General features: G+C 41.2%; 6 protein-coding genes and 1 long non-coding RNA gene across 7 annotated transcripts; 6 read left to right on the top strand and 1 right to left on the bottom strand.

The window, feature by feature from the left end:
• The first annotated feature begins 895 nt into the window (after positions 1-895).
• Positions 896-2,359, top strand: LOC145708058 (uncharacterized). Its single transcript, XM_081785675.1, has 7 exons — positions 896-1,230; positions 1,299-1,365; positions 1,465-1,549; positions 1,597-1,644; positions 1,751-1,995; positions 2,055-2,148; positions 2,199-2,359. Exons 1-7 carry the CDS (start codon positions 940-942, stop codon positions 2,296-2,298), a joined length of 930 nt encoding a protein of 309 aa, XP_081641801.1. The 5' UTR covers positions 896-939; the 3' UTR covers positions 2,299-2,359.
• Positions 2,360-2,688: 329 nt separating this feature from the next.
• Positions 2,689-9,979, top strand: LOC145710489 (uncharacterized). The gene is made up of 9 exons (XM_081788247.1): positions 2,689-3,163; positions 3,510-3,641; positions 5,846-6,067; positions 6,441-6,667; positions 6,834-7,056; positions 7,123-7,266; positions 7,785-7,865; positions 7,913-8,247; positions 8,291-9,979. The coding sequence occupies exons 1-9, from the start codon at positions 3,006-3,008 to the stop codon at positions 9,892-9,894; spliced, it is 3,126 nt and encodes a 1,041-aa protein (XP_081644373.1). The 5' UTR covers positions 2,689-3,005; the 3' UTR covers positions 9,895-9,979.
• Positions 9,980-12,703: 2,724 nt separating this feature from the next.
• Positions 12,704-13,976, top strand: LOC145710490 (core-binding factor subunit beta-like). The gene is made up of 5 exons (XM_081788249.1): positions 12,704-12,891; positions 12,937-13,100; positions 13,233-13,335; positions 13,380-13,597; positions 13,640-13,976. The coding sequence occupies exons 2-5, from the start codon at positions 13,023-13,025 to the stop codon at positions 13,913-13,915; spliced, it is 675 nt and encodes a 224-aa protein (XP_081644375.1). The 5' UTR covers positions 12,704-12,891; positions 12,937-13,022; the 3' UTR covers positions 13,916-13,976.
• A 118-nt stretch (positions 13,977-14,094) lies between these two features.
• LOC145710491 (acidic phospholipase A2 3-like) lies at positions 14,095-15,316 on the bottom strand. Its single transcript, XM_081788250.1, has 5 exons — positions 15,276-15,316; positions 14,915-15,176; positions 14,699-14,868; positions 14,498-14,626; positions 14,095-14,454 (listed from the first exon to the last, which is right to left on the bottom strand). The coding sequence occupies exons 2-5, from the start codon at positions 15,165-15,167 to the stop codon at positions 14,395-14,397; spliced, it is 612 nt and encodes a 203-aa protein (XP_081644376.1). The 5' UTR covers positions 15,168-15,176; positions 15,276-15,316; the 3' UTR covers positions 14,095-14,394.
• Positions 15,317-18,241: 2,925 nt separating this feature from the next.
• On the top strand, positions 18,242-19,552 carry LOC145710492 (uncharacterized). The gene is made up of 3 exons (XR_014135046.1): positions 18,242-18,363; positions 18,471-18,566; positions 19,369-19,552. It is a non-coding gene; the product is annotated as an uncharacterized LOC145710492 (long non-coding RNA).
• Positions 19,553-19,635: 83 nt separating this feature from the next.
• LOC145709132 (uncharacterized) lies at positions 19,636-20,203 on the top strand. The gene is made up of 3 exons (XM_081786813.1): positions 19,636-19,737; positions 19,782-20,025; positions 20,070-20,203. Exons 2-3 carry the CDS (start codon positions 19,815-19,817, stop codon positions 20,201-20,203), a joined length of 345 nt encoding a protein of 114 aa, XP_081642939.1. The 5' UTR covers positions 19,636-19,737; positions 19,782-19,814.
• Position 20,204: 1 nt separating this feature from the next.
• Positions 20,205-22,154, top strand: LOC145709133 (tyrosine-protein kinase receptor TYRO3-like). The gene is made up of 7 exons (XM_081786814.1): positions 20,205-20,421; positions 20,481-20,745; positions 20,791-21,027; positions 21,068-21,541; positions 21,610-21,724; positions 21,915-22,016; positions 22,074-22,154. The coding sequence occupies exons 1-7, from the start codon at positions 20,220-20,222 to the stop codon at positions 22,152-22,154; spliced, it is 1,476 nt and encodes a 491-aa protein (XP_081642940.1). The 5' UTR covers positions 20,205-20,219.
• Positions 22,155-23,271: the final 1,117 nt, after the last annotated feature.

The raw sequence follows: 23,271 nt of genomic DNA on the forward strand, positions 1-23,271 counted from the left end.
CGAAATTTGTCAATCAAGCAGAAAGACAACCGATCCACTTCGCAATCATCTTAATTCATCAGAAAAAAATCGCAAGCAAAAAGTTTTTTTTGCGAGTTTTAAATTTAATAGACTTTTTACAAGGAGCTACGTATAAGGTTATAGAGAATGCCATTGACCAGAAAGAAGAAGCAGGAAGAAACAAAAAGATATCACGATTATTGGTACCCGCCCAAGAAAGAAACTCGGCCCTACGATGACCCTGAACGAGACGCCAAGAAGATGAGGAAGACAAAGAAGATATTGGTTTCTCTAGGCTTGGACGAAACACCCGCGAATCCCGCACCCGGACATCAACCCTTTTTGGAGAGCGAACCTTGTGGATCGAAGCAAATCTCCCAGAAAAGACATCCTACCCCGGAAACATCAGAGGACGAATTTTTTGATGCACTTGAAGAGCAACCAGCGACACCTGAGCAGAGAAATGAGTTTCGACCAAAGGCACGGGTTTTTCTTATTGATTTACAAATTTAGCATTTTCTTAATTTTTCAAAAAAAAACCTGCTAAGAACACATCCACCCCAACTGTGCCACGAGTAGTCCAAGATTAGAAGAGAAGAAGCGCAAATATAAATTACTTGTAGATAACTGATATATAATACTGACAACTGAATAATAAAATTTTAATGATGAGCAACTGGTTGACTTTTACGTCGTTTTATTATTTGAAAGGAATATTCAATGCATATTGCAGGGAAAATTAGTGATGTTTATGAGCATTTCGAGGAAAATCGAGGATTAATCAGCGTTCGTTTGCCTTCATAATTCTTCTGGTGAATGTTTTCCTTCTTGGATGAGTAATTTTCCTTTCGCGCTTGCTCCACTCCGGCTTGTTTGATATTCATTTTCGTTTTTTGCACACACGTTCAGTTCTCCAGAGAAACTCAGAAACTATAAGCTATGTCCGAATTTCGCGATAGCGGAAGTCAGCCGGGGGAATGGGGGAAAAACGAGTTCAATCCGATGCAACAGCAGCGGAAACAATCTGCGTACGAAAAAAACTTTTCTTTCGCAAGACAGGATCAACATCGTGGTGAACCGTCTTACCCACAACCTCCAAATCAGCAATATCAACAGAATCCTGGCCAAAATCAGTACCAGCGTCAACATCTTGGGTTTTCACCAAGTCAACCTCAGGGAAATAACTACGGAGGGCCTAATAATTTTCCCGGCGGTGGCTATCAGGAATGCGTCGAATGATTTACTAGAAGACAATTTAACAATTTAGCTACTTTAGACTGAAAATCATTATCAAATAGAACCCACCACAACATCATCAGCAAGCCACCGGTTTCGATCCACGAGCAAATTGGATATCCGATAAACAGGAATGTATTTGCAATTTTGAAGGCCGTTTTGCTTCCTTAAAATAACTCCTTCAGATTAGAAATTTTATTTTAGCATCAAGTTATTCAAAACATAAAAAGCATGAACTACCTGTTGATGATATATTGAAGAACGATACAATCCTTGATACTCTGATCGCCGAAAACAAAAGCCTCAAGAAAAAGTATCCTACTTTTCTTATCAAAGAGAATCTTATTCAAACAATTTCAGACTTCAAAACAGTTCTCAAATCGGAGAGTATGCCGGCAATCAACAAGAAGGAACTGGATCTACTCGACTTATAATAAAGTTTAATCCAAAATTAATTGCGGAATAGTTTTCCGAGCCGACCACTGAATTTTCAAGTAAATAATGATCCTGCTTCAGTCGAACAACTTCGAAAGCAATTGAGTCAACTTCGAGCCGACAACGATAACTTACGGGCCAGGGCGAATACTGCCTCGATTCCACAACAAAACAGCAATATAAATCCAAGACAAGAAGATTTCTACAAGAACGAAATTCAAAGGCACAAGCAAAAGATTGCTGCCCTCGAGTCTGAGCTATCTAACGCACAGACTGGCCAATATGAGAAGCCAATGCCCTTCGGTGCCCAAGGCGGCGGAAATCAGGAACGGTTACGAAGAGAAATCCTCGCTCATTCAGTTTTACTTTTCATAACCGTTATTAGCCGAATAGTAAAACGCAAGAAGAGTTGGACAACATGAAGTTTATTAACCAACAGCTCCAAGCGGATAACCAAAATCTGAACGACCAACTTGTGTAAGAACTAAATGACTTTCCCTTGTCAAAGAATAAAACAAAATTTATAGTAAGCTGGAAGCCGACAAGAAGCGCATCGAAGGCGAGCTGAGAAACGCCAACGAGAATCTAAAGCGGGAAGTTGCCAACCTTCGTGCAAATAGAAATTGACCTTCTCAACTGATCTAAGCGAAAATGAATTTCAAATAAATAATAATTATCACTGATTGTTATTTCGGTTTCATACTTATCAAATACTACTCAGACAAGAAACAATGCCGATAACTTCGATTGTACTCTTCTATGATTTCACAGTGCTTCGAAAGCTGTCTAATTTCAAATAAGCAATTTGCCATTCAAAATTACTTGTTCTTCCATTAAAAAAAACTCTACTTATAAATTAGTTCTTTGTGAAGTCTTGCTTAAAAACCTAACTTAGGTTTAAATAAATATTTTTTCTCTGAAAATGTGAAAAAGTTTGTTTTATGTTAGGTTTAATTTGGAGTGTCGACCTTTAAAGAGATTGGTTCGGTGTAATTGCGAAGAAGTAACGTCGGCGGTGGTGGTGGTGTTTGATTTTTGGCGCTAATGAAATTTACTACATGTGTGGGGCAGCGGGAGCCTGGGGCGACACTGTGTGGCTTGAGGCCACCTCCGCCCGTGTGTCGTCACCCAAGCTTGACGAGCTGAGCCAGAGGCCCCTAGAGAGACCAAAACACCCAGCGAGGTGCAAATTTTCACAGCTAACAAATAAGCACCAATCGTAACCTTTTTACGCTGTAGCAAACAGCTCGAGAAAAAGATGAGAGATAAAGAAGAAAGAATGCGGAAGAAGTAGAGAATCTCTCCCACTGAGAAATCTCGAAGAAGCTCCATTCATGCAGAACTGGGTGGCAAAAATATGTCTTTTCATTCTTCTGCCAGTCTTCGTACTGGCACAATGTCCCCAGCAGTGCATTTGTTCTGGAAATAGCGCTGTTTGTCGAGGAATAGCATGGACAGAGAAACCAATATTCCCGGAAAATCTGAAAACGCTGTAAGTAAAAAGAGAAATCGCGTTTTTTTTATACAAATTCATTTGCTAATTATTATAAAATGCTAATTATTATGAATTTCAAGATCCTAAGCGGCGAGCAGTAAGTGCTTCATAAGCTCGTCGAAAAGATGAGCTATTAGCGCACTATTCAAATTTGTTTTGTTGATCTCGCATTATGAAGCGATGATCACGTAGCTGTTCCGCCAAAAGTAGAAATCGAAAAAAATTGATGGAGCTCTTTGATTTGGGCAAGATCAAATGAATTTTATGTGTTTTACGGAGGGCGCGAATCAAAATGAAATGATTGCTGCTACATGTCATAAAACTTTATCAAATATTATTTTAGCGACTTGTCAAACAACCGCATCGGCGAGCTTGACCTGGCGCATCTAAAAGGGCTCGAAACGCTGATTCTTGATGGTGCTGCGCTCGACGAACTGGAGAAGGAACTCGCCCTGCCAGCTGGACTGGTCAGACTGTAAGTTACCAAGCAGGAAAGCCGAAATTTTGGCACGAAACTCGATAAGTGACGCTATGTAGATTTCCTTTCTCCGCCGAGAATGCGATAACGCAATGAAGGCGAGCGCTTGCACCTGTTTTCTTATCGCATTTGGCAGGTGTGCAGGCCCAGAGAGCCATCTTTTTTCCCATAATTTCATTCTCGCCCGTTTCATAAAATAATCTTTGGAAAGTCTTTGTAGCGTTGACTAGCATTTATTCATGAATCTTGTTAGTAATCTATTTATCGAATTGGGGAGGTCGAATTTTTCGGGCAAGAAATCGGCTTTGTAAAGTGTCCGTCGCGCGCCCAGGTGAAGGCGGCAGGTGCATGGAAACGCAGGGGTGAATATTGCACCGGCATTTGGTGGCGGTGGCGCGCAGTGGTGGTCGACTAATTTATTAGATTTAAACGATGTCGACGCGATTGATGTTGAGGGCTCTCGGTGCCTGTTTTATCCGAGAAAAAATATTTTCCCTTCGCCCGTCGCTTTAAAACACATGTCTCCAAAAAACATCACTAAACATAATATCGATTCATCATCGCACCTTTTAATAAGATTCTTCACTGTCGTTATTTAGATTTTCATAATTCTTTATGTCTTTTGAAAATGCTCTATTCAGTAATTTCTCCCCTCGCGAGACCCTTGCCAGGGAAGTAATCTTCGAAAAGTTTTGAATGCCGTTCTAAGCCTAACCGCGCGCAGGGTGCTTGAAACGCACCTTTACCCGACTATATTGACCGGCTGGTTTTGGTGCATGATTTCAATAAAGAAAAGCCAGGTGAACGAGATTTCCTTTGGATTTTCTCGCGAAAAGGGAGTGCGTTACAAATATCGAATTGTGAATGTGTAAACTTTCGGAAACTTCTTTTCTTTTTGCCTTGTTGACATTCGGAATGTTCTGGGCAATGAAAATAAAAAAGCCAGCTGAAAGGTGTCCTTGTGTTTGAACAACGTTTTCTTTCTGAATAGAGCGGCTAGATCTCTTTGTACGAAACCTCAGCGAGCTCATCAAGCACAACTGTCAGGTGCGCTGATCTTTTTATAACTCGATCTGAGTCCATTCCAGTCTGAATTTCCATTCTGGCCATTTGTACTCGCACCGACATTATACTCGAGTCCTGCGCAGTCTTTTCACCAGCTTTGTGTGTGTTTTTGCATAAAACAGAGTCGGAAATTCCAGGATAACTTTAAAATCGGCGTTTTGAAGGACTCATGCGGTGAGAATGATCAGCTATTATGGCGAGTGGGAGCAGGTGTGTGCTTTAGAACTCATTGAAAAGACCGAGAGCGGCTAGTCTCAAGTGAAGCTTAGGATAAAGCTCGCCTTTGAATAGGGAACTGCTCTCTAGTCCGATTAGTAGGTTGTAGTGTCTCTTGAGCGATAAATTAGGACAGGGACGATAAGGAAAGCACCGGATCGGCGGTGGTAACACTTTGTTTCCTATCTGAGGTGATTATGGCTTTTGCGAGGTCAGCCACCGGCGGAGACTGAGTCGATAACGCCAACCGAGATCGATTCCGTTATCACTTTTCTTGTTTCGCGCCGATTCCTCCTATTTCTCAGGCCAGAACTGCTCGCGTGGTTTCGTTCGTTGACAAGCTGCATTTTGAATAGAACCAAATTTAATCATTTATCAAAATTGAATTCGCTGTTTTCTTTCCGAGAGCAATAACGTTTCGCATATTGTACTTCTAAATCAATTTTATTTGGTCACACAACACTTGACACTCGCATCAATCAAATTAAATGGGCAAATATTCTAAGCCCCTTAAGGTATTTAGATAACACTTAAATTGTGTGCAATATAATTGTCAGGGGTCGGATGCGTGCCCTGTCAAAATTTATGCGTTTTGATCAGTCAGCGGGCAAGAAACGCATAGAAAGGCAGCTAGAAGTTGTACTTTAGTTTTGAACGCAGTGGTCTTTCTTGTTTTTGGTAAATGGATTTGGAACTAGAGTAAAAGGCTTTGTCAAATTAAATTTCCTAGCCTGTTTAACTCCTCTTACTTACGCTGGAAGCTCCATTCATGGGGAATATCTTCTGACTTAATTTTCATCATACAGATTAGATGAGAAAAATTCTTTGATTCTATCGTTGCGGCTTTAAAAACAATTTGGTTATTTGCAGTGCGAACGGCGGCAAATTAAATTTGGTTGTTGAATAATTGTCCTTTTCAGCTCGTTGCGCGAGTGCAAGCTAAGCCACGTGCCCCTTCTTGGAGCTGCATCTGGAACTCTTCGTCAACTCGACCTTGGCAAGAATCGTTTCCGCGAAGTAACATCGCTTGAGTTCGAACATCTGGAGCAACTCGAAGAGCTGGACCTCTCCGAGAACCGAATCCCGCGCAATAGGAAGCAAACTTCACACAGACTGCACTTGCCTACTTCCCTTAAAAAACTGTAAGTTTCTAATCGCTCATTTTGGTATACGCTGGCAGACAAAGAACAAACCCAGCTTACTCAGCTTGATTTTTAATCCAAGTTACTTAGTCTTTGTCAAGCGCTCGAATATTTTCGTTCAAGCTGACAACTGCAGAGTTATTTCTTTTTGTATCTGCTAACCAACTATCTTGCGAGCGGGTATCCCTCAGCCGGATTCACATATTTTCAAATTACTACCTTGTGATGTTTTCTGCCAGCATATTTTCGCGCATTACGGCGCCCATTTGGTTGCGATCTCAACCGGACTTTCTTATGTTTTGGGTAATTTTCTTTCGATTTTCGCGCAAATTTCTAAAAACTGCCTATGAACGTGCTGATTTATCCTCTCTAGGAACCTTGACGGCAACCAGATTCGAGAGCTGAGCTTTGGTCTCTTTTTAAAATTGGAGAATCTTGAAGTTCTCTCGATGAATAACAACAGCATCGCAAAAGTGAAGGGCACTGTTTTTGCCAACAACAAAGCGCTTCAATCGCTCAGTCTCAGTGGAAACAAGCTCAAGGAACTTCCTCAGTTCTTCCTCAAACAACAATCTAAGCTAAAGCATCTGGATCTGAGTGGTAAGTGAAATACTTCATAAAAAATAAATTTAAAGAAAGCAACGTAAAACAGGAATCTCAAAGATGGAGTTTGAAATCTTCTTTCCGCTGAGAATTCAAACATTCCCACCGAGCCTTACACATATGTACTTTTTCTCTTAAGCGATGCTTATGTAGTTTCCTTCAGGAAATTCCCTTGGAGAGTCTGGTATGGATTTAGCGATTTACATCAAAGGAAGCCGCTTGGAAAGTCTGAACTTTTCAAATAACGCAATTTCGGAAATAACGGACGATATACTCTACGAACAGGACCAACTTATCAGTCTCGACCTTTCGAACAACGAAATTTCGGCTTTGCCCTATGATCCTCTCAAAGGCCCTTGGAAATACACCAGAAACCTGAAAATTCTGTAAGTTTCGTTAACCTGTTTTTCGACTTTTCCCGCTAATCAAAAATTCATGTAAATTTATTTCAGAAATGTGTCATCCAACAAAATTCAAAAGTTAGAAGCAAATGCCTTTGGGAAGCTTTCGAACCTTGAAGAGCTTTACTTGCACGACAATAAAATCGAGACGATTTTCGACCATTCTTTCCGCGGTCTTGACAAGCTCCGAATACTGTAAGTAGACGAGAGAAGCATTTTTGAATTTTTCAACGGGAGACTCTTAGCCGTTCTTGTAAATATCCTATGCTGAGTGGAATTTTGTGTGTAAAGGTGCTTCTGCAAATGGCGGCTTACGATTTTTTCTTGATTGTTAGGCCTGTGTGCCCAATCTGGGCAAACAGTAAAAATCTGTGCTGATCAAATAAGTTTCAAGATCGTGCTGACTTCCGTCCAGGTGTCGGCTTGTCGCCGGTGTTGTTGACCTTGCAACTATTATGATCCTATCGACATTTTTGCCTGGTCGAGAAGAGTTTAGTGAGAAATATTATTAGAAAGACGGCGTCGATACCTATACCGAAGTACAAATAATTTTCAGTTAAAACTCGAAACCGCACACCCGTAGTTGCCCTTCAAGAATAATTCCCTTACGACCATATTCCGGAATTTCCAGGAAAATTGTTTTCAGCGAGAAAATACTCCTCAATACTACTGCTATTCAATATCACTGAATAAAATAACGTTTAATTTTTTAGTAATTTGGCTAACAATGTGATCTCAAACGAACTGCGGAACATCGCGAACTCAATTGTCAATCTACCTTTCATCACAACAATGTAAGTTCGACGCTGTCCTGTCCGTATAATGACCAAATGAACAATAGAGATCTACGACAAAATGCTCTGCGGCGGATTACGCGATCAACTTTTGCTTCCATGGGACATATTGAATCGATCGACCTGCGTGCGAATCCTCTCACGGAAATCGACTTCGAGGCCTTCGATGAACGGGCTTTGCGGGCGCTCATGATCGACTCTGAAGACTTTCTGTGTGACTGCAACTTGATTTGGTTCTCCGGAATGCTGAAAAAGATTCAATCGCCATCAAACGACAACAATCAATGTCATTATCCTCCAAACTTACGTGGACAGAACCTATTGGAAGTCAAACATGATCAACTCACTTGCGACCAAAATCCGAAGCCGGTACTCATCAAAGGTTAACTCTCTTTTTACGAATTATTTTTTTAAAAGAATTTTAGGCCCGATGGATGCGAATGTCGAAATCAACGAAGACGTAAAATTCACATGTCTCGTGAAGACGACTGAGATTTCTTCTGTTGAAGTGGAATGGATCTACCAAGAAAGTTCAGAAAATGAAAGCGGGGACACTCGCTTGACGCACAAGGAAGGTGTCATAGAAATCAACACCCCCGACGTTACGAAGCTTGTTGGCAATGTGGTTGAATCCTCACTGACTATGAAAAGGCTGCAGCGGACGCGCGGAGCTTTCCCGGAGGGATTCATCAAGTGTCAAGTCCGGAACCGATATGGTTCCACTGTTTCAAACCTAGCGGAACTAACTCTCTTTCAACACGCTCACTTTCTGAGCACGCCACGCAACCAAACTGTCGAAGTTGGCGATACTGTGAAGCTAAACTGCAATGCTATCGGTTATCCGGAGCCGCTTGTTTCTTGGGAATTCCCACGCTTACCCGATGAGTACAAAGGCCGTACCCAAATGTCTTCTGATGGCCGCACTGTAACTATCGAGCACATACAAGAAAATGACAGCGGGAAATATACCTGTACTGCAGCGAATTCTGCTTCGAAGATTGCGATAGATATTTACGTCCGCTTGGCTCCATCACGCGAGCTTATTGAGTTCAACAACGACGTTGAGTATAATCTGGGAAAAGACGCAGTTCTGAAATGTCATCATCCCACGATCTTCCCCGCTGTTTCGACTGAGTGGTATTTCAACAATACGTTACTCCATTCTAGCTCGCGCTATCAGTTCGTGGACGATAGTAGCATACTCGTTATCTCCCATGTAGATAACAATGATCAAGGATTCTACCAATGCAAGATCTTTAACGAGCTTGGACAGGCATCTTCCATAACTAAACTCCACATTACTGGTGCTAGTATCTTTCAAACCGCCCCTTTCTGGCTCTGGATTGCATCTGTCGCCGTTCTCGCTATGCTGCTTACTTCGCTGATTTGGCTTGGAGTTTTCTTTGCCACCAAAAGCCAACGGGGTCAATCTGACTTTGGAACAGAGTCGACAAACCTTCCGATGCCTCTTGAACGACACCTAGAAGATCAGCAGAAGTCTGCCAAGCGCCTCGCAGATAACCGTGCTCAAGGAGTCGTTTCCTGGGGTTCTGAGTATCATCAGACTCCCACACCAGTAATGCAGACGCCATCAAGTCAGAATTCAGATATTTGCAACACTTCCTATCATCAATTACAACATCCCCAAGCTATCCCACAACACTCACCTTTCTATATACCGCCGCCTTCTCCTGGACCGTACGCTCCACCGTTGGGCATGGGTCCCGTTCCCCGCTGGGCACCTCGAGCTGCGACTATGCCTGATTTGGATTCGCAGTATCAAAACTCGCCTATTCATGATCGGCAGCTTATGCCTCCTCCCGCCTTACCCACTCCAACATTTTCCTACAATCCTTCAATAACTCGTTCTAATAATCAGCTTGCTTTTGGAGTAAGTGAGCAATCCTCGGCCCCTGGCCCAGATCGCAATCGTCACCGCAATCGCAGTGGTGGTCGAAAGTCTTTGGACTCCAGGAGTTTGAGAGACCTGCCCAGAAGAAATATTCTTCCGAGTGGTAACAGACCCTAATCTGCATATTTGATACATTTTGTACAGAAAGTCTACCAAATACCTACATTCCGAAGCTTCAATAAATGTATTTCAAAAACTGAGCTGAATTGTGTTTTTTACAGGAGAGTTTATCGCAAGCAGTCATTTGCGAGTTTTGCTACCATCGCAGGATGCATTTTCCATGGCTTTCGTCAGCGTAATCATTCATTGGAAATTTTGTGGAGTCGTTTTCTTATCACTGCAATAAAATAAAGAAATATTTGTACCGTTTTGATTTATTCACCGTTCACAAGTTGGCGAAAAATTATGCCTATCGCACCAAGTATATAAAAACCAATGAGGAGACAGCTATCCACCTGTTCAAAACAATCAAAGCATTCTTTTAGGTAATGCTTTTGGGCGAGTTGCTAGGAATTAATTGTACTGAAAATTTTAGCAAGCTTAAAAATATAAGTAAGAGTGTCTCGAAGATTCTCCTCGTTGTTTTCAGATTGTGGCATTACTTACGTTCTCTTTCTTAGACCAGGGTTTTCCCTGTGCATCAAAGGCTTCTAGGAAGAACGGAGCGTTCTTTTCTCGATCATCCTTTCGTTTTTTTAGCTCGCTCAGATATGGACACTAAGTAACGATGTTAATTTAATTTTGATTGACACTTGATCCTAGATCGGGGTTAATTGTTCTAATAGTCTATTAGTAATAGATGTGATTATATTCTACTCTAGCAATAACTTCCTAAAGGAGTATAGAGACACCCCTTTTTGTAAGCGTGTCACAATATGATCATTAGTCAATTTTACTAACCGTCAGGTTTTTCAAAAATTTATTCTCTTCAATTGTTAACTCGTCCGTCATTTTAGACCTTGAGCTTCGCTGTCGCCGCTGGATTCGGGCTTCTTCTTCGACGACGAAAGAAACTGAGCAATTTTAATCTGCTTCTAATTTCATTTCGAATTACCACTTCTCTTTCTTTCTCGATAATTTCTTCTGAGTGTACTCTGAGCGAATGATGTTCGAATTGAATCAAGGCGGCGTAGTTCGCTGGGAAGAGAACTGCGAGAAAAGAAAAGGCAATGCGCACTCCGAGAGATGACGGATAACACAATTTATTCTTCTAATTTGAAGACAGCCTCTTGACAGTCTCATCCATTTTCACTTTATATGGCCGATAATGATACCAATTTATAAGCGACTTCCTTTCTCCGAGTTAACATCTTTTCAGGGATAAAATGCCGATTTCGCCCTATTTTTATAATATCATAAAATCGGTTTATTCATTTCAAATGATCAAGTATCGTGTGAGATGTGGCAGGTGTGGATGGTTTAAGAATACAAACTTGAGCATAATAAAATTCAACGTGATTTACGATTACTTTCTGTGCGCGCTGACAGTATTCAAAGTGCACTCACTAAAACATCCACATGAAAGATATTTTTAATTTTCTCGCCATTCGCGGTGAAATTTTCTCAGAGAGTCATTCCCCGCTCATCACGCACTTTTCACTGCGGCTCTGAAGCAAAGCGGATAAAGCCGTTCATTCGAATTGAATAGTTGGAAATCCATTGAATCAGAGGTTGATATCGCCAATGAAACCTCTTTTGGGCAAAACACAGGATTCAAAATGATATACTAAAATAAGTGATAGGTTGGCGTTACTTTTAACTTACGTTTTGAAGAGAATAAAACACTGCTTTTTTCTTGATCCTTTCTTTCAAGGTTTTTATGTATAAGTCTATGTTTTTTTATACTTTTAGATTAAACCTCTAACAAAATGTGAAATCATAGACGACTGGAAGTTTAAGACAATTGGATAAAAATTGTCTGGGATACAAGCATTTTTCAAGGATAGGAGATTATATTTTTCTATTATTCCCCGTTTTTCACTGAGTTTGCAGCTGAATAGGGCAGTCTTTTCGATTTTTTACATTTCATTCTTGTTTTTTTGTTTATTTTTTGTAAGAAATCATGCCTGGTTTTCTCGGAGTAAAGTAATGCATCGTCGTCTGTAGTCGTATACCATATTCGAGGTTGCTCGAACAGAATCATTTTTTACTATTGGTTCGCTATTTTCTACCCATAATGTTCCAAAATGGGACAGCGCTGCTTCACTTCCATTAAAAAAGACTTCAAGATCCTGGGAGACGTCTCCAGAAGCCAGTGTAGCTTTATGTTTCTTGCAATAGCTTCTGCTTTCTTCTTTTGTTAGTGGTTTTGTGGCTTTAGGGACTTTTTGATTATCAAAATTTTAAAATTTGAATAAGTTAAAAATCGACTCCTGTGAACCAAATGGTTCCATTCATGCTTGTGCATTTACGCAACGGTGTGGAACACTCAGGGAAAATAAAGCTAAGGATTAACAAAGCAATAATTCCAGCAGTCAAAAAGACCATGGTAATCAATGAAAAACGAGTACGAGAATTACTCTGATGATTTGTTATATCGTTGGCTGTTGGCATATTCTCTGATCTCTGATTTTGATTTAGCTCGACTTCGCACATTTCAATCAGTCAGTTCTTATGAACTGAGTTTTAATTCATCCATAACATAAACTCATATCAACAGTTTACCACTATCAGTCTTTGGCCGTACAAATATAAAAATCAGATCAAACACTTTTTCTTCCCTTATCAATTCGTTCATAACGGGTAGTTCGATAAGTTAGTTTTGCCACTTGGGCGATCAATAAATTCATAGTTAGTGTCCCTAGCAAAGGGCGGTAATTTACACACTGGGAAGATTCGTTGGGGAGTCACAGCGTGCGCGCCAAAAATGCGCATATGGGTTTACTCAGTCGAGTTGATTCGGGCGGAAGCGAGTTCAATCTTTGATGTGGTCGGAGTCGACGGGGTGGAAAAGGAGCAGAAAAGTGGAGCGGGCCCCTTGGGCAAGGCTTGGCGCACGAGTGGCCGCAAAAAACCGCAAAAAACCACAGAGCCAGTCGATACCTCTCTTCCAAAAAGCGCCCTCACTCGAGTTTGGCAGTTTTGGGCACACACGTGAGAATTTAATTTCTTGAGGTAAGCGTTACAGTCAAGAGAAGCATAAGGAGCGCTTGTCTCTAGGTTGGCGAACGCCCAGCGCGATCCAAAAGTGAGAGAAAACAGCTTGGAAAACTTCGAGAAACACTTCGAGTGGAAAAAGGGACGAGATGGCGAAGATTTACACGAACCAAAAAACCCAGTTTGAAAATGGCGAAACTTTCAGAAGGCTTTCGCGAGATTCCGAGGTAAAGTTATTGATTGAGACGATTTTTGAAGAAGACAAAAATTGTGCCATTCTTCGTGAATTTCCGCCTTTAAATTTGATATACGCGTTTCGCGTTAGAACTCTCGAGAATTGAGTTTTAATGAGTGATAAGATTCGATACGTGGGATTTATGGACAGGCAGCTGCCGGAAAGACAAAAACGACTGCTTGATTCGATAAAAGAAGGTCGCGCCGAGATTTGCTTCATCAATACGGGTAAATAATAGAGTAAATAGAAAGCCGTGAACCTATCAACCCAGGCATCCACATTCGACTGCATTTTTTCCCTTACGCTCTTGACAGCGTACATGGAATGATGCCGCCAAAAGAGTACTGCGACTTCGAGAAAGAACCGGGCAAATTGTGGTTTCGTTCTCCCATGATCATGAACGGTGTATGTTGCTCTGCTGTCGGATATCTCAACTTGACGAAACTTGACGGGACAGCAAGGCTTGAGTTCGATCCTGACTACGCAAGGGTATGGAAATGAAAAACCTACTCAGAATTAATTCTTTCAAAGTATGAGGAAGTGCGTTGCAACGGGCGAACTGCGCCAGACCCAGAGGAACCAAACAACAATCGGAGCTCATCGACTTCTACGTCGAAGACAGAACCTACTTCCACCTCCCAAAACGAAGCCAGTAATACGGGCGTAAATACAGCCGCGCCTGCGCAATACGCTGGTCAAAATGGGCAGGTTCCAATTGTGTCTGTCCAACAGAGCCAGAATCCGCCGCCGCCAGCAGAGCTGCCATCTGTTCAATTCGCCGATACTCACTCTCCTGCCACTTACTGAAACACTAAAGACTGCTCGAAGCACACAAAACTTTCATGTATACAAATAAACGCGAATGTTGCGATATATTGAAAGTGGACTCCGCATAGCATATTTCATTTAGTCTTTTTTGATTCCAAAGGAAATATTCATGTATACTTGGTCACATGTATATTTACGGTACAATAATGACATTTTTTATTTTAGAGATTTTATTAACAACAAGTAGCTTTGAGCGACAGAAAAAAAGGAAGAAAACCGTTAAAAATTGCCTTAGAATGACTTTTTCGGCGCCCCCAATAGACTACCTACAGGCCGTAGATAGTCTGTTGGATGAATTTGTCATGTAGTAAAGCAAATACCTAAAGGTTTTGACTGAACTGTACAGCAGAAATTTTCATATACTTATGAAAATGAATTTCATTATTTACACATTAAAATCAGCGTTTTTGGGACTATTTCAAATCCATATTATTCACCAAGGGGCGTATTCGTGGTAACTAACATTCGTTTTTAACCACGCCATCGCAGCACGATTTGCGATTCGCATTAAACAATGACTAAATAAATTCTGAAGACTGTTCTCAACAATTAATGTAATACCATTGGACCGTCTGGAAGGCCGCAGCACTGAGGATCGTAGGCTCCATTTCCAGCAGAAGAGCAGCTGTCGTCGGGGTTGAAGCCAGTCGTCGTCCAGAAAAGATGATAGTCTGCGTCGAAAACCTCTTTCTACAAAATGGTTTTAGAAACAAGAGTCGAAAATCGGAACATCAATTTAGCAGCGCCAAGAGCAGAACAAACCTGTCCGACATGATTCTTTGCGAATTGGAGATCGCACTCGCACAAAGCTCGGTCGCATGTATTGGGATCGTCTTTGCAGAATTTATCGCCGTTTTTCTGTCCGTAGTTGTAGGCTACGAACTCGCCGATGCACATTTCTCCGAATTGTTGCCTGGCGCATTTGACACAATCTGTTCACAAAGTTTGTTGAGATTTTTACGTCTAAAACCGTTTTACCTTTGTATTGCTTGCACACAGAGTCCAAGGCATCAACAGGTGGTCCGTGTCCGGGATCAGACATCGGTCGATCGCCGAGGATCAAGCAGTTGCAGCCATACGCCCAGTACTTTCGCTCGTCGAAGTCCGGATTGTAGAATCCCATCATGTCGGTCAACTGAGAATATCTCTTTTCGCCGATCTCGATATCACGGGGATGTCGAGAAGAAATTTCAGACGAGGCGGCGACACTGGCAATTACACTGATCTTCATTTCGATGCGCTAGAAAGAATTGAAAATGTAATTTAGGCAGGAAAGGTGATTCTGAGTTACTGAGTAGTTCTTACTGTAAATTTAATATATCTCTGAATCTCTTTTTACCTGCGATATAACTGCTTTTTCTTTTGGCGAGCAAGAAAAGAGTGAATGCTGCTCTCTTGTCCGCCATTCCTTTTACATTGCTCGATCGTAGCTTCCGCGATGGGGCGCTGTTGCTCCCGGAATGAGCATCTCGAGCGGCGCTTGGTGCTCCTTATCGGTTTCACTTTCGGTGCACCGGAACTGCTCGTCTAATTTTTTCAGGCGAATGAATTCATTTTAATTACTGGAAATAAGCCGAACGTGGAAAGAGTCACGCCGCCCAAGTCAGACGAAATCTTGGTTAGAATAAAAATAAAGATGATAAAAAACGTGACCCGTTTGTCGGTGCATAAATAGATAGCTCAAGATCTTTTCAATCTTCCACGAAAATCTGGAGCCCATAAACAAGGGTCACTCCAAAAAATGATAAAAATCCAGTCGAGACTAAATAATAGAAGGTTCTTCACGCGAACAGGCGTTATTTTCATGTTGCTGTGGAGTTCATAGTGTGGACTTTTAGTTTACCCGTTTTGGAGCGATTTAAATTCTAAATAGTCTGTTTTTTACATGATAGATAGGGTTCTACTGGAAGTATCAAAATTTCAAAACAGTTCTGGTCAGCTCGAGAGATAAGGAAGGGACTGTTGAATCGGGAATAGTGAAAGAAGAGCGATAAGCCGCTACGGAAAGTTCGTTGATGTCACTTGTCAAAAAAGATCGAAATAATGGAAACGTGAAAACAACTCGCAACGGTGAATGCTCGATATTAAAAGAGTTATTTATTCGCAATTTTTGAGTTCCGAGTACAGAGCAGCCCGCCTACTGACATTTTTTGAGATTGCGTTTTTCATTTAGACAGGATGAAATAAGCGCGAAATCCCAGGAGGCGGAAGAATTCGGGTACCGAATCAAACGATCGAGAACGTGCGACATATTTGTAATTTGCTCTACGACGAACATAAATAATTACCTTGCTGGGGAGGATGATTACATTCATGCGCAGAAGCTTATTGAATGAACTATGCCTTGCCTCATCTCAATGAGTCCTGTTGGGAATGTTCTGGGAGCAGAATAATAATGGATACGGCAGCGTAACAAGCTCGTCTAAATTACGCAACCATATTCTCAAATTCTTCTCGCGTCACTTCTATTCTGACTCTGAAGACAACGTAGTTCGTGAAATTAATAACGAAACACGTCTACTAAATTCTGTCGTACTTATCGTAACGAATTTCGAATGGAAAGTTGCATCATTGACAGATTAGAATAACTTGCTTCTTTTCTATATCACCTGATATCAAATCATTTGTTAGAAGTATATTTTTCGGGTGTTATCGGATCGCGTTGGTTTTCCTCGATTGTTTCACCAGCAGGTTCTTGTGGTCAATCCAATCATGATACCAAAGCGACACTTGGCTCACACGTTCTATCTTGAACTTAATGCAATGAGGAGCAAATACAGCATCGTGAATAGCAGTTCTTGAGAATCTAAACAGCTCATTGTTTCTGAGTGGCGATAGGAAGCGTATTGTTTATTCAATCAAAAGTACGCCTTCCGATTTTGAGGTACATTGAGAAAATATTCGTTTAAATAAAACCTCGGCTTCTTTCTAATCTGCTTATGGAATCGCTGATGCACATTTTAAATTTCTTTTTGTTCAATCTGTCATGACCGAAAGAGGCTTTTGCTTTTACTTACGGATCATAAGTAGATTGCACTGCCACAATAAACAAACGACGAGTATTAGCGGTGCCTGAGCCACGTTTTTGGCCTCTGAACGTGAACTCTGAAAACAGCTTAACCCTGACTAACTCTTGCTGCTCTACTAACATCTTGTTGAAGAATTCCCATTAAAAGGGCTGAAAGGGCAGTAGCGGATGTTTGGCTAGGATGACTTGCATAGCGAGCAGCTGCTGAAATGTTCAACACGTTCGATTTCGAGGCTGAAAACTGAGTTTAGATTCCGCTATTCGAGCACTGCATTTTTCATAATCAAAGAAAAACATTTGTGCCGTAAAACAATGTACTTCAAAGCTATTTCTACAGGTAAACTTCGCGAAAAGAGAAGGCAATGTTCATCGGTATTTACTACCGCTATTTCTCGCTTGCTTTCTCATTCGCTTTTTTTAATGATCGAATAACGACGGTTCTAAAACAATTTTTTAGATATTATTTCATTTTTATCTCAAAAAGCTGAAAACGTACAATTTATTTGTTCGTGACGTGGAAAAAAAAGGAAATTATGGCGGTTGAATTTAGGTTGTCTGAATTCGATAATTTGCGTGACTATTGGTGCATTATATTTGGGGTCCATTAGACCTTTCTTTAATATGAGTAGCATGTATTCAGACCTTCCAATTTATGCGTGAAATCGAGGAAACGAAAAACGTGTCGCGACGATCGGCGTAACATGTCCCTGATTCTCTTTCTTCGCTTGGAAATGCTCTCCACAACTCGCTTGTCCGCTGACAATCGCAAATTATATATTTTCATTGGCGAATATCCTCCTTAATGCCACTCCTCCGCAAACTTAGTTTTCGCCGCTAAATATTTATTGATATGTTTTAAAGTCTCAAAACCGAATTCTCAATTATTATGCTCGCGTTCAAAGTTGTTTTAACCAAGGATATTGAACCCGCAATCATTTAAGATTTCTCCTCGCTTCCAGACAATTTTGTATTTGTGGACCGTCGAGCACGTTCGTTTCAGCTTAAATCTGAAAATAACCACTCTTCCGAGCAAAACTGCGAAACAAGTTTTTTCCTGTGGAACAGCTATCTGGCTTAGTAAGTGACTATTTTTTTGCCATTCAAAGATATACTTTGTCAACAAAGATTGGTGCAGGGAGTGTTTGTTTTATGAAAAGAATAATTTCAGCAGGTAGATGAATACTTTGATACACAGAGGTGAATAGTATGAACGCATTGTTTCCAATTGACAATGTTCGTCATGTCGTGAAATTTTCTAAATATTTAACTAAGCGGAGAGAAACTGCGGGATAATCATCCATCAAAAAGCAGATGAGGAGTTCTTTTTGAATTATGTTTTTGGCAGAGGTACTAGAAGACAGCTACAAATGTGACGGGCACGATAATTTACCTTTTACCGGTAAGTTTTTCATAATTAGAGGCATTGCTTGCGCAGCTAGGACTTCAAGGTTAATCATACATTGCTCAAGCCACAATGATTATAGTAGTAACTTGCGCGTTCTATAGTGACACGTAACGGGGGACAACTCTTTCAATGCCAAAACGCGGCCCATTTTCTCGAAGACGAAGGCTTGGAAGCTTACCTCCAGAATTACGGTGAAGGCAGCGGATCAGTACTGTTTGGACAGATGAAAAGTTTTTCAGTATTAATAGGCAATGTGTAGGTGTAACGGTAGAAAAATGAGCTCATCGTTATCTCTTCGTAAGGCTCGAGTTTTTCCATTATTATGAATTGCCAGGTTCTGGCGATCATTTTGGTGGTAAGATCGTCCGAATCGGCCAAGGGAAACAGTTTTTAGGACGAGGCTAATGTCCCAAATTCCGCACTAGAATTGTTCTAGTGCTCGGAAGAGTGCGTTTACTCGATCTTATCAGCCCATCGTCATTCTCAGATTGTAGCGCAGGCTTTTTTCTACTTGTATCAATTCACAGAAGTTGTTTGTGGCCGTTCTAGCGACCACCAGAGCACCAAAATGAGTCAAAAATAGGCGAAATTGACGCTTGATTTGTTTGAGTACACCTTGAGAAACTCATTTTTTGACTATCTTTTGATGCTTCTTTAGCCTCTGGTGATCGTTAGACCGGCCACAAACAACTTCTGTGAATTGATACTAGTAGAAAAAAGCCTGCGCTACAATCTGAGAATGACGATGGGCTGATAAGATCGAGTAAACGCACTCTTCCGAGCACTAGAACAATTCTAGTGCGGAATTTGGGACATTAGCCTCGTCCTAAAAACTGTTTCCCTTGGCCGATTCGGACGATCTTACCACCAAAATGATCGCCAGAACCTGGCAATTCATAATAATGGAAAAACTCGAGCCTTACGAAAAGATAACGATGGGCTCATTTTTCTACCGTTACACCTAGCAATGTGAGCAATATAAAATGAATCCGTGGAAAGAGTGTCGTCTCCAGCGTCATTATCAGAAAGTGGCACGTCCCATATTATCTGGAATGGGCCGCAGAAACACGAGGTCGATTAAGTTTTCGATTCCTGTCCTTGACGGCTCATTAGGAAACGCTATTCAACTTATTGTCCGGCATAGTGAGTCGAGCGAGTATCAATGCTCGAAAAAGTGGAATGTCAGGGAGGTGCTCTTCTGTAACTTAAAAACAGGTGACAGTCGAAAACGCCACTGGGCCATGTATGGAGCACTTCTAAAGAGACTTTCCGGAATTCCAAACGCTCGACAGCAATGCGACAGTTTTTGGAGAGAGCTCATTTGCAACGATTTTCGAACTTGCAGCTGACAAGGAAAATACTCCTCTCGTAAGAATGCAGAACGCTGCCGCAGAGGCGAATTTCGTTTTCAGGAATACACTGTCGATTCATTCCTAGTCAACTGGATGAAGCATATGGTGATCACATTTGTGGAGGCAGATAGAAACAACGCCTGTCCAACTGTAAAATCTCGAGATGAGCCTACTCCTCTATTTCTTGCCGGCAAAGGAGGCCGATACTTCATGCCGAGCGATTCGACCAAGGTGATCAAGTCCAAGTTTGCGAAAAGCGAAATGGATCCAAGCTCGCCTGAGATTCACGCCTCATTTACCAAAGGTAAGTTTATCAACCAAACAAATTCATCAAAAGAAATTTTAAAGGGAAAGAAACTCTTAATTTCAAGGATGTTTTCAACTGCTCTAGCTTATGCCTAACAATACACGTAGGCAATACGTTCAGACAATTAGGAAATGTGCTTATTTACTTGCTAATACTTGCTATAATTTTGCGCTAGAACGATTGAAGAATCTATGTTTGTAATAAATTTTCTAAATGTCTGGGTCACAAATTCCAAGCACATTGAAGGAAACCTTGGTCGGTCGAGCAGCTGCGAGATTGGGCAAATTATTCCTCCGGAAACTCCGATAAAGGACTCAGCTGAAGCGTCAACGTGGTCCACAGTGCTAACCTTCACATTCCTCGCTATATTATCGTTCATTCTTGGCCTACTCGGTAATATATTCAAATCTTGCGCAGCGCTGAGAAAATATCGTTTTTAATTTTTTCTCAAGTCGTGCGTCTTCGGAAGAAGTTGCGACGCGAGAGGACCACCGTTACTGACAAAATTGCCAAGCTCGTCGAACGTGACAAAAAGTCCTTCGAGAAGCGTTTCGAGGAAATTGGCCTGTTAGAAGATAGTCAGAAAATGTGGGGCATGCTTATTCCAATCAAGCTCATAAAGATGTCGGATAAGAAGCTGGGAGACGGTTTCTTCGGATCCGTCCATTTGGCCGAGCTCGTGCACAACCAAAAGACTGTCTGCGTGAAGCAACTAAGGTTTTCTTTACCAGCCATCACGTTGTTCGAATAAGGAACTATTAGGCTACAGGATAGCATGTCCGACGATGTCGTCGCTCAATTGTCCAATTCGATCATCGAGGAAATCCTGCGAATGAAGAATCTTGAACACGAAAACGTCATCCGTCTAGAAGGGTTCACACTGAAGGATGAAGGCAAACTAAAAATTCCGATGATGATATTGCCCTTTATGGAATCTGGGGACCTTCAAAAATATTTAGCAAATGAAAACAACACTATTAACTTTGAGCTCGTTATTAGGTAAGCCGTTTTTTGTAAGCATGTTAAAAAAAGAGTGAAGGTTTGCGCTAGAAGCTGCGCAAGGAATGGACTACTTATCAAGAAATAGCATCATTCACAGGGATCTGGCTGCCCGAAACTGCCTTCTCGACAACTGCCTAAAACTTAAAATTGCCGATTTCGGACTATCCAAGCACATCGACAATGCGTATGAAAACTCAGAAAGTTACGTTGTCACGACTCAACATCATTTGCCGTTCCGATGGATGGCCCCGGAGAGTTTGAAAACCCGCACTTTTAACATCAAGAGCGATATTTGGAGCTACGGGATTTTATTGTGGGAAATAACGACTCGGGGAAGACATCCTTACGGGACAATTGAAAGCAGCGAACGACTGATATCTTACTTAGAAAACGGTAATCGCCTCCCGAAACCTGTCAATTGTTCCCCTGATTTATACGTGAAAGTTATGGAATGCTGGGACGAGCTACCGAATGATAGGCCTACTTTTTTCTCGCTCTCTGTGTACATGAGGTAAGATATGTTCCTTACTCAGTACTGGCAAAACGAATATTGTGGGAATTTCTCAAAACGGTATTAAGGAACTATTTGACGAAAATTCAACAAGACTCGACGATGCGAGAGTTGCAGCTACTTTTAGACGATGGCTTCGACGAGAATTGGTTGCATTGTTACGCACACCTTAATACACCCCAGGTAGCTCCCATTAATACAAAATACATGTCACAAAGGCTATGCTGGGTTCTCCTCACACAATCATTTAATACCTTCCGAAGGATAATAAACATATCGTATTTTCTTTAGAAAAGAGGGCTGAATAAGTATTAAACAAAAAAAACGATCTTGTTTCTGCAATGAGTTCTAAAATGAAAAAAAACGTTTTCAGAGAGATTCACCCGAGTTAAATCCGAAGATGACCCATAATTTGAACTATGATATTGATCCTGGTCTAACCGCGATGGACCTTGCGAAGGCCTCACAGGAACTGGTTTAGTAAAGATTTTTCAAAAAATTAACAAGAAGCAATTTTGCTAAACGATTCAAGCTGGATCGATCAGACGAGTTCCTCAACGAATCTTGCGGAGAAGTCATTTCGACTTCGGCGTACATCAACTTTGAGGAATAGGTCGAAAATCAAACATTCCTGAATATGAAGAGACAAGAGCACCCTTGAAAATTTCAATTCTCAATAAACTTGTTCGACAATGTTGAACTTATCTCAAGAATATATCTCTTGTGGCGTGAAATTTTTCGATTTGGGGTGTTGTTGACCTATTCTGGCAGCTTGAGCAACTGTTCAATTATCTCCATGCGACGTGTTAAAATATGCTTTCTAAATGCTCAACGAAAGGACATTTCTGTGGCTTCGAGTCAGGAAAAAAGCTTGCCGTGCCGTGGAAGTCTTACCGGATTTTTAAGGCAGCTACTACAAGTTCTATTATGAAAATGGGCGTATGTGGTATTGTCTCAAGTAAGCCACATGGAAGTCCAAGGAGTAATTAATTCTTGAGCTGAAACGACTGAAAAATAAAATATAGCTTTTTAATATAAAACAAATTCATTAAGAAAATGAATTGTACAAGGGGCGCTGATTATGACTGGGCAGATCATTTCGCGTAAAGCGAGTACACTTTGTCGTTCCACAAATTCCAACATCAATTCTTCTGGGCAATGGCAGGATAGCAGAGCATTCACGCTACGAGCCAAACATTCAAGGCTTCCGGGGACTAATTCGCAAGGGCCCGCCATTTCAAATCAATTTTCATAAAAACTCGAAAATTGAACTAGTCTTTGAACGATCGTTAATCGACGCCAAAATAGATTTGTTTAACAGAAAGCGGAACATGTTACAAATCAGCTACAGAAAAAACATTTCCAATCTAGATGGGGCATTCTTGAAGCTCTTATCTCAATTAGAAATTCTCAAGCGAAATGAAAGGTATCTTCGTTTCCACGAGTGGGCCCCTCTGGACAACAAAAAATTTCCAGAAGTTGCAGCTTTATCGTTTTATCTTGCACGCAAGCGAGTTGCTAAAATAGGCGATTACCGCAGCTTGGATTGAGTGATCAACCTCGATTGCGTGTTTACTTTTTAGAAAGGCTTCCATCAGAAAATAATCGTCAGATTGCACCTTATGCAATTCGACAAAAAAAAACTGCAAGACAACGAAAATTTGTATGTTCCATGAGCTATTTTTTCGGAAACGGACGCAGATCTAGCTAAGCTCTTCATGAGTTTACCT

Source organism: Oikopleura dioica, chromosome XSR (assembly GCF_907165135.1).
Source record: "Oikopleura dioica chromosome XSR, OKI2018_I68_1.0, whole genome shotgun sequence".
NCBI classification, from domain to species: domain Eukaryota; kingdom Metazoa; phylum Chordata; class Appendicularia; order Copelata; family Oikopleuridae; genus Oikopleura; species Oikopleura dioica.